We start from the raw sequence: 10,253 nt of genomic DNA, 5'->3' as shown, positions 1-10,253 counted from the left end.
TCAGTTTCCCCCCTACAAAAACGGCCTCACGATGCTGTCAGTTGTGATGTTAAAACAGTGACAGCTGATAGCCTGCAGAAGGGAATGGCTTTCGGTGTCCCTTTCTCGCTCATTCACGTTTGTGACCTGCTACACATATTCCCCTGGCGGTGGTGGTGACTCAACGCGCGTTGTGATTCCCTTCCGACCGGCAGTGGGCAAGAGCAAGCAGGCAAGCATCTCTCGCTCGCTCGCTCGCTAGCACTGTCCCGACCCGTTCCGAGGCAGGGATATTCCGCGCATCCGTACAGCATCCCCGAGGCGCGACGAAGCGACAGACCGAGCAGCCATTGGCGAGCGCTGCGTGCACAGCAGCACACACTGCAACAAACGGCCAAGCGCGAGAGAGCGTAATAAACACAAGTTGCGAAGCGAGCGAGTCCTGTGTGTGTGTTAGCCAGCACGCAAAAAGGAACACGTCCTGCATCGTGTGCGCGAGTGTGTGCGTTGTTTCGCTAAAACCTCCGTGTGTATTACCCTGTGTACTACTGATCAGTCGTGTCGTGTTTAAAATCCTTCGTCCAGGCCGGAGACACCAGTTCCCCCGTCAGAGCACAGGTAGGAGCTGTTCCGTTTTTTTCCGTTGCTTAGTACAAATGTTGCTACTTTTCTCTTGGCAAATGTGAAGCCGCCAACACAAAATGTTTGCCGAAGCGGTCCCGCGGTTTCTGCTGTCCCGAGTGCCTCCCGTCGTTCCGCTGATTCAAAAAGTGGCCGCCCAGGTGGCAGTTACACAAGCAATCGCTCTGTTTTTCGACGCCTTTTTGTTGCTTTTGGTAGTCCTCAAATACACAAAAATTTATCGGACCGTGCTTGCAAAGAAAGAAAGAAAGAAAGCAGCGAGAAAACAGATATCCAACGCCATCCACCATTGACGTGTACAAAAAACTGCCAGGAGCACGTGTTCCGGTTGAGTGGCGACCGCACGCGCCTGTCAACTGCAGGGATTGTTTCTTCGCGCGGGTGATGCACACTTTGCAATTTCTGAAAATTTTCCAATGCTTTCCTCCGGCGTATACAGCGTCTTTTGCATTTCAGCATTTTCCGGGACAATTTGGGAGGGATTTTAACGATAACAGTCTTTCTTTTGGCTAGCTATTTCTACTTAGCCAGGCAAACAAGGGCCGCAACGCGTTCGTTGCCTGACAGCTTCTTGCAGCGAGGAAGAAAACAAACTAATCGAATTGCGATTCTTATAAAACGCAAAAAAGGACATTCGAAGCAGACCTGCAAAGCGCAAACTGTACCTACAAATGCTTCAATCAGCACCAAACCTAATGTCCTTTTGCCGGCGGAGTCAGTCCAACGAAACCATCCTCGAGAGTTCGCATGAAGCGTTACACCAAGGACGGCATCGATCCGGCGGCTAAATAATTGGACAGTCTCCAGCGCAGTGACCGGTGGTAAGTATGTGCCATCCGTACGCCCACACCAAGTTGGCTACTCTTTAAACAAAACCCTTTCTAGCGAACTGATTTTAAATACGACAAAACAAAAACCGATAGAAAGATCCAATTGCTGAGTGTGGGCTAAACAAACAAACAAAAAAACTTGGGAGGATATTGGCTGTCGCCTTTACGTCCTTCCCAATGGCTTCCTGTCACGAAGAAAATCACGATAACGTACACATGCACCTCGCACCCGATCCGGTTCCGACAGGGATCGGGTTCGTGGCCTGCTGATCTTTAAATTGCCTGTTTGACTTTTGCTAACTTTGCTCTCGTTCCCATTTCTTCTGCCCCATTTTGCCTTCCTTTTTCCTTCTCGGCCAACAAAAATAAAACAGCTGCTAGAGCACCATGCACTACAATTCGTTTAATTGCAAGCAGAACATACTGGAGTATTACACCTGTAAGAATGCGCGCGTTTCTGTGGAGCTGGACAGGACAACCACGTCCCGCCATTTTCACTACATATACATATACCTATATTACGTATACAGACCCCTCTTAACCGCCTTTTTTTGCTACCTGTTTTTTTGTTGTTAACGGAAATGTGTTTTTTTTTTTGGTTCTTTAATGTTTGTCCCTTAGCTATCCTCACCTTTCTTTTAGTTCCCATTGCTGAAACTGCGCCCTTTTACACACATTAGCCTTCAAACTGTAACCTCCTCTCCAGCACCTTTCCAACCTACCCTGGCGTTGACAAGTGTGTGTGTGTGTGTTCGTTGAAACGCCAGAGGGAGAACCCCTAGCCGTCCATTGACGGTACCTTTAAACCGGGGCAATTCATTCACCCTTCGTATCAACCGGATGGCTTTCCCTATCAACGAGCCTTACCACGCACTGGGGGTTGACCGGCGGTGGTGGAATGTGAGACATAGTATGTGTATGTTTGTGTGTGTGTGTGTGTGTGTGTGTGTGTGTGTGTGTCAGTGGCTGAATCGACAAGGATCGACCATCATCGCAGCACACACAGGTGCGCAATTAGCTCGAGCCCGGCATCCGCCGTTGAACCTTTTGTCCACTACATTTGCGCTTAAACCGGGCGCCCACTCTCCCGCACAACAAAAGCGTGAAGCGCGCACACACACACATCCATGAAGGGAAATAGCTCTCCCGTTTTGCTTTTTGGGGGAAAAAAGGCTTGCTGGGCCCCATGAAAGCCCGGCCAACAGCGCGCGAGCGCGAGCGAGAGGAGCTTGCAATTGAAACAAAAGAAAGAAAGAAAAACGGAACGAACACGAACACCACCAATGTGGGTCCCCAATATACCGCCATGCCTATACACACAGTGCACGGTTTGCGGGCGGCCGTTTAAATTATACGAACAAACGTGTACCACAGGGGCTGCTGGTGGTGGTGGGGCCTTGTGCCGCGCGTTCTCTTCTTACCCTTTGCTCACCTTCTCTGTCCCTGTCTCTCTCTCTCTCTGGGGCGCCATTAAAAAGCATCGGATTGCGGGCGACCGACCTGTAAGCGAGCGTGTTTGTGTGTGTGTGTGTGTGCGAAAGGTACGATCCCGATCGTAACACGCTCGCGAGGGTAGCTCGAGTGTCGCTTCGTTCACGCACCGCTTGTTTGCTTGAGCGTCTCGACGAGAGAACACACGCCCGTAGCGTGCGGCGTCCGTAGCGCGCATCTCGTGTACTGGGGGAGCTTACGAACTGTGGGATTTTTTTTAAGTTGTGTGTGGTGTCTGTCTCCTCCTGGGCACTCTAGTGTACCTTACCGTGTGCGGTGCGTGTGTGAGCGGATTGCACAGAAGCGAGCTTCAAGTGCGAGGTGCGATTTTCGCTCGAACGAGAGAAAGAGAGAGGGAGAGGCAGAAGGAAGAAAGAACGAAAAAATGGCAACCGTACAAGTGCGAACAGCGCTGAACGCTGCTGCTGCTGTGCCCTTAGTAAAACCTAACCTTGGCGAAAAAGATCGGTTCGCCTTCCGTGTGCGCGTGTGTGTTTGCGCTCCGCTACGTTGGCTGTGCCGTTCTGCTACAGACCACGGTTGACAAAAGGATGTGTTTTAGTGAACGACGGATAACAGATAACAAAAAAAAAAAACAAACTGATCCAAGAGTTAAGTGAATCACGGGTTGCGGCGACGACGTTACTAAGTGCGATGGCGGCGGCGGCGGCGGCGAAAAAGAACCGAATTCTAAGATGGCGCAGCGAAGGATGATGATGGGGCGCTCGATCCAGCAGCTGCGGGAAATGGCGAAGACGTGCTGCGCTCGGCCGGAAAAAACAACACTCGCGACAACTGCTCGCACCGAGCGGCCTGGTTTCCCTGTGGTGGTGAATTTTAAACGTTTCATTTAAATGATCTTTTACATTTCGTCTCATTGCCCCACTATTGCCCTGGAGAGCGCGAAAGAGAGCGAGAAAGAGGTGCCCAAAGGAAGAGCTTTTCGATCAACCCCGTTCCTCAATTTCCCCGGGCGATGCGTGCGCGTTTCCCATTAGTTTGGTAACAAAAAAAAAAAAAAAGAAAAGATTATTAATTATTCTGAACCACGCTATCGCGGTACAGCGGGAAGCCAGGCTGTACGGGTATAAAGCCTAGCTAAGAGCTTCCATAGCCGACCCGTTTCAGTGCTAAAAAGTGGTGTTGCACTCCTCCTGTGTGCGATCATCACGACATCTTTATGTTTTCCTAATGAAGCCAAAGGAGTGACACGCCGCCGGGGGGGAAAGAAGCAGACACGCGGTGTATCGTCTCGGGTCTTCATTACCGCTTCCTCCCCCATTTATCTTAACGGCTGAAAGATCCTCCTCGCCACAGCCACAACCCTCCACAGTCGGGGTACGATCGTCGTGTTCAACCGTTCGCACACACACACACACACACCAGCCAGCGTGTGTTTGTGTTGGGGAGATGATTGCGAGGAAGGCGAGCATTCTACCACTGAATTACCGATGAAACAGTCTGGCAGTCTCTCTACACCGTCACTCAAACAAATGCGAACGTGTGCAGCAGTGAGGAGCGCGAGGCGATTGGGAAGCATGGAAAGGAAATACTACTACTCTACCACTTCCACCCTCGCCTCTCTCACCTGCCGGCATGGCGTGGATAAGCGCGCGCGCGCGCACACACGCTCTCGCGTCGCTGGTGACGGATTTCGCATCAACCCCCACGATCAAACATGGCGCCGCAGGTCATCAAACAAGTTCAAGGTCTATCAACCGACATTTGGCGGGGGAGGTGGCTGGGGGTTGTGTTTCAAGAGAGGAATAAATGGAGTGGGGAGTTGTGTTGGTTTGATCCCTCTAACCACACAAACACACACACACACATGCGCCTAGTGGGAAGCCATTGTTTGTGAAAGGATTTGTTCCTGCATGGAAATCTCCTGTACTGCTCGAATACGACGATCCCCCAAATGCTGGTGAGGGAGGAGGTAATGCTTGGGAGGCGTTTCCTGGTCCCTTTCGAAAGCTGGAACAACCGGGAAAGAAGGGCCATTGTCTTCTTGGGGCTATCTCGTCCTCCCCCTTTTACCCACTGCTGCAAAGCAGCAGCAACAGCACACAAACATACAGCACCGTTTGCAACCCTCCTCCCCCCCCCCCCATCTTTTTCGAGCAAGAAGATGGAAGTTTATTCACATTTTTGCCGTTTAGTTTGTTGCCTCTGTTTTCTCGGCCATTCGTTCTCGGGGCTCGCTCGGTGAACGCTCGGCGATGAAGGAGTGGAAGCTGAAACGGTGCGGTTTAGGGGAGGGTGAGGGGGGGGGGGGATCGTACCACGCCGTACGTACCCGCGAAGCGCGCGGAGGGTAATGCACCCGAATGATCATTTTTTTCTCTCTTTCCCCCTCTATATGTGTTGGTGGTACCGGGTCCGTTCGGTTCCCTTTTGTTCTTTGGCGTTTGGCTTCTTCCGCCATGCTGCTGTAGGTGGGGGGGAGGTACTTTTGGAATGAAACTTTATTAGTTTTCGACGAGCAGCGAAAAATGAAAGGAAGAGACCACTTTCAAACTCGCGCAGCTCGCTCAGCTCGGCATGCTACATTTTCCAGCTCTAAGATCTAAAAAGAACAAGAAGAAAAAGCTAAAACTGTCCCATTGTGGAGAGACGAGGCATGTTTTGTACGTTGTCTTTGCTTTTAAAGTCCCCTCGAAATACACACACTCACACAACACAAACCCCCTTCGGGTGTGTGTCAGGTGGCTTAGGGACGTTCATGTCGAGCGTTTCTTTTTTTTTTTTCCCCCGAGTGGGACGCCCTGCACACAATACCCACTTGCACGTGTGTGCGTTGCATACATTATACTCGCCTTCCCGTCCACACCGGTGTCGGCGTGCTACACAAAAAATGTTTCCCCCAATTTTTCTTCCCTTCTTTAATGCCCGGGAGGAAAACGCCTCACGGGAAATGGTTTTGTAGCCGCCCGTCTGTCTTTTGCTTTACGAGTGAGTGTGCGCACAGTGCGCCAGAGCGAGAGAGAACGGATGGTGTAAAACGGGGGGTGCACGATGATTCTGACTTAATTTTCCAGACACACACACACTCACTCACTCTAAACCCCTTATAAAAATTCACCTGGAAGTAAAACACACACCCAGAAGCGCGCAAAGGGAAGGGGAAAAGAAAGGATGGACTATGGGGGGAGATCATAATGGGGCAGTACAGACGGAGAATAACGACCAGAGCATAAGAAAGACAGTTACAGAAGACGAAGAGATAGAGAAGATAACGCAACAGAGAGGGAGCAGGAAAAGCGAAATAGCGCGGTAGGGGGATGGGGGAAAAAATGGAAAACAGCACCGAACTACGGAAGCGAATTATACATACACTTGAACGTTGGCATTAACACACTAAGAAGGGCAGTGTCGGGGGTTGTGCATGATGATGATGATGATGATGATCACACAAAGAAGAAGCGGAGATAGGGAAAAAAGTGCTATGAATATGAAAGAAGGTCCAATGTGGCGATGTTTGGGAGGGAGGCAGAAGAGAAGGAATGGGAAAACGTAAAGTAAAAATATCGTATCTTCCTTCATTTCCTTGCTCGTTTTTTTTTTCCTCTCTTAACGAGCGCTTCACAATTAGTGATCCCTTAGCAACAACAACAGAAAAATGATGTCGTCTTCCCTAACAAAAACCCGTCGCATCCGGCACGCGCTGGCTTCCTTTGTCTCCGCGTTGTCTCTTCCCTTCCCTCCACAAAACTATAATTTAAATCCTGTTACCTTTTCTCTCCCCCCTCCCGAACATCCTTACGATCGTCGCCCGCATGTGGCTGTGATGGTGCGTGTTGCCCTTTAACCGTCAAATTAATGCCACCTGTTTGCCCTTTTTACAATGTTCTTTTTTCCCTCCTGTTTCACCGCTTTTTTTCCTCATTCCCGGCGATCAACCGTCTCTTCCTTTGCCCTCTCGAAAGCTCTTTCGGATCCCTTCCCTCCAGGTTACTGCCTACTGCCTTCGTAAAGCAATCGAAAGTCGAACCGATCTTACATTTTATACCGTCTAGTGCAAGCTTCCTCTAACCAACGCGCATCTCTCTCTCTCACCCTCTTGACAGGGATGCATCGCTATCGCCGTTGCTGTTGGCGGTTGCATCCCGCGTTTCGGGGAAGTCAAACGTTTTTGAAAGGATTGAAACACAAAGCCTTACATTTTGCTCTATTGCCACCTCGATCTGCTGCAACCAGCAGTCCCACTGCCCGTCTGCAGCCCACGTGCTGCAAGCAGGCAGGCGACCGGGACACGTTGCACTAACACTTGCCATAACCATATGCTTTCTGTGTCTTCTTTTTTTTTTGTTTACTTCCCTTAAAACAAGGCTCTTCTTTTTAGGTACAGTTTGTAGCGCTTTAAATGTGTTTCTTTGCGCATTTCCGTCCGAAAGCGATGACCTTTTTGTTTATTGCAAATTTATATATGTATTTTTTAAATCATTACTTTATCTTTTACCCACTGCACTAGTATTGTTGTGTTAGTACCAGTTCGCTTGCAACTTTTAGAGACATACATTTCAAAGCACAACTCACACTGCGCAACGTTTACTAATCGTAAACCTGTTCTTTTACTTTATTTTCTTCCCCTCCATTTCCCCACCCTTCTGTTTTTTTTTGTTTGTATCGTTTTTTCCCCCTTGTCGCATTTGTTGCCGCCATCCTCTGCACCGTCACACTCCCTATAATGTGTCTAAATTTTGGCGTCGTCCGCTGGGCGTACGTTTTTCACCTCTGCTTGCCGGGCACGCGGGTAGGCCATGGCGGGGTGAATCAACTAGGCGGGGTGTTCGTGAATGGGCGCCCACTGCCCGACCTGGTCCGGCAGCGGATCGTCGAGCTGGCGCACAACGGCATCCGGCCGTGCGACATCTCGCGCCAGCTGCGCGTCAGCCACGGTTGCGTCTCGAAGATACTGTCCAGGTAAGGGATGGGGGAGGTGGGTGCCCGGAGGCACGGTTGCATCATACAAGTTTTGCTTGTGTTTTTTTTGTTCATTAGATACTACGAAACGGGCAGCTTTAAGGCGGGCGTGATCGGTGGGTCGAAGCCGAAGGTAGCGACGCCGCCGGTGGTGGAAGCGATCGCCGCCTACAAGCTCCAGAACCCGACCATGTTCGCGTGGGAGATCCGCGACAAGCTGCTGGCGGACGGTATCTGCGTACACGATAATGTGCCCAGCGTGTCGTCGATCAATCGGTAAGATCGGTCCCAGGTCGGGCTCGGCAGGGATATCGCTAACGTCCTCTCCCCCCACACACACACAGCATCGTACGCAACAAGGCGGCGGAAAAGGCAAAGTACAGCTCACAGCGCTCGGACAACAGCAGCATGGACAGCCCGCGGATTCTGTCGCGCAACAATCAGCAGCAGCAGCAGCAGCAAAGTCAGCAGCAGCAACAGCAGCAGGAGTGTCTCAATCAGCAGATGCAGGCCGACCAGGAATCGATGAAGTCACCGCAGCAGGTGGAGAACGTTGCGTCGCAGTCGTACAGCATCAACGGGTTGCTCGGCCTGTCGCAGAAGTCACTGTCTGGTTCGAGCTCGAAACGGCGTCGCATCAAGGAAGATCCCGGTAAGCGTCTGCTCACCACGAACACACCATTTTGCGTTCTCTTACACCGCGTTTCTCGTTTACAGATATGAAGGGTAGCATGCTGAGCTGCATCAAGCGCGACAAGGAGGCCAAAGACATGTCGGAGAGCATGCTGCACGACAGCATAGGCAAGGGAGGCGGTCAGGATCAGCAGCAACAGCAGCAGCAACAGCAGCAGCAGCAACAGGACAAGGGCCACGATCTGTTCGTCGGTGGTGTGGACTTCGTTAGCTCGCTTGCGATGGCCCAGGACGACGGGAACAATCCGGACAATCAGCAGGCCGGCTTCAGCAGCATGCGCACCGGCCCCCGGCCCGGCACGATGAGCAGCAGCCCGATCCGGTCGCGCGAAAACGCCCTCTTCCTGCTGGCGGGCGGTGACAAGGCGCACAAGTACCACCGCACGGACGAACCGATGCCGACCGGCGTCATCATCGAGGACGACAGCAGCGCCCGCAAGCATCAGCAGCAGCAGCAGCAGCAGCAGCAACAAGCACACCAGGCCAACGACGTGAAGACGACCTACGACAAGATACTCGCCGGCGAGCTCGTACCGGGCAGTGGGGTGAAGCGGACGAGCAGCAGCGCCAACAATGCCGCCACCGAACCGTCCGCCCTGACGCAGTCGATCGAGTTCCTGAGCGACATGAACAACAACATCGCGCAGAACCAGCACCAGGGCTTTGCGGCGGCCGCGTACGACGGCGCGTACAGTGCGGCGGACGCGGCCGACACGGCCGTCCAGCTCAATCCGCACCTGGCCGCCTGCTCCTCCAACTACTCCGCCTTCCTGCAGAACACGGACCAGTTCGCGGCGGCCAACCCGGAGCTGATCTTCCCGACCGCGGCCTACACGCAGTACGCGGCGCCCGGCTACGGCACGTTCAACTACAACTCGTCCTTCGCCAACAACAACCTGTGCCGGGACCTGGGCCAGATCCACTACCCGGAGGAGCAGTAGTCGGCGGCGGGGGTGTAGCAGTAATTGTAGCAATAAGCAATAAGGTACGCTAGCGGGTAAAGGAGCCGGCGGTGGTTACGTGGAACGGAGTGATTTCTTTAGCCCGTACGAATATATAAATATATCGAGGACAACGAGGAGAGTGCGGAGAGGGAGAGGGAAGCGTGTTGTGCGTTGATTTCCGTGTTAAAGCAGAACACTTAAACATATACAATTTACAAAGAAAAACAAACAAACAAACCACTAAATCACAATTTACAAAACTGATGAACAAATGATTTATATTGCGTCCTTCTCCTGGGAGGAGAAGACGACGTCGACGACGAAGATGTTGCGCATTTACACACACACACACACACATACGTGTTACGTACATTTCACGCGGCCAGTGGGGGTGAGTGGGCCCGATCAAACGCCGAACGGAAGGGGCTCGATGTTCGCGGCAACAAATACTCGGCCCAAACCACGCGAACGTTTACGCATTTACTGGAAGAGAGATACACCAACCCTTAGGGAATGCTGCGCGGTTATTTTGTCTCTGTCTCTGAAATTTATTAAAATAAAAGCAAAAGTGCTGCACCGAAACCAACATACAGCTCGGCGTGCTTCGTTTGGCAAGAATCGGAAGGGCCCAACCAAGATATCACAGGTTGTTGTTATGGGTCAGACGTACAGGGAAATATCTCTTAGAGTGAATCTTCCGGGGACCAACAGTCTCTCGGGCTATCGAACTATTTCCCTTAAGCTGGCGCCTTGA

At 51.7% G+C, this 10,253-nt stretch overlaps 1 protein-coding gene across 5 annotated transcripts; it reads left to right on the top strand.

Moving 5' to 3' along the window:
- Window positions 1-349: 349 nt before the first annotated feature.
- LOC121593656 (paired box protein Pax-2-B) lies at window positions 350-10,085 on the top strand. 5 transcript variants are annotated; one of them, XM_041916343.1, is made up of 6 exons: window positions 350-597; window positions 1,826-1,890; window positions 7,697-7,862; window positions 7,941-8,138; window positions 8,207-8,514; window positions 8,580-10,085. In XM_041916343.1, exons 2-6 carry the CDS (start codon window positions 1,839-1,841, stop codon window positions 9,494-9,496), a joined length of 1,641 nt encoding a protein of 546 aa, XP_041772277.1. In that variant the 5' UTR covers window positions 350-597; window positions 1,826-1,838; the 3' UTR covers window positions 9,497-10,085. The 5 variants fall into 5 exon arrangements, with proteins under 5 accessions (XP_041772277.1, XP_041772357.1, XP_041772193.1 ...); XM_041916423.1 differs by lacking the exon at window positions 350-597 and having other exon boundaries at window positions 1,475-1,890; XM_041916587.1 differs by lacking the exons at window positions 350-597; window positions 1,826-1,890 and adding an exon at window positions 3,648-3,769.
- Window positions 10,086-10,253: the final 168 nt, after the last annotated feature.

The sequence above is a fragment of the Anopheles merus genome, chromosome X (genome assembly GCF_017562075.2).
Source record: "Anopheles merus strain MAF chromosome X, AmerM5.1, whole genome shotgun sequence".
Classification (NCBI taxonomy): Eukaryota; Metazoa; Arthropoda; class Insecta; order Diptera; family Culicidae; genus Anopheles; species Anopheles merus.
Note: the sequence above shows the minus strand (reverse complement) of the source record. Positions and strands in the feature narration are given on the sequence as shown.

Excerpts from the sequence above, each read along its gene's own strand:
- LOC121593656 (XM_041916259.1), top strand. The coding sequence starts at position 7,627 with ATGTGTCTAAATTTTGGCGTCGTCCGCTGGGCGTACGTTTTTCACCTC. Across the intron at positions 8,139-8,206 it reads AGCGTGTCGTCGATCAATCG|CATCGTACGCAACAAGGCGG; the intron begins GTAAGATCGGTC and ends ACACACACACAG. Across the intron at positions 8,515-8,579 it reads TCGCATCAAGGAAGATCCCG|ATATGAAGGGTAGCATGCTG; the intron begins GTAAGCGTCTGC and ends TCTCGTTTACAG.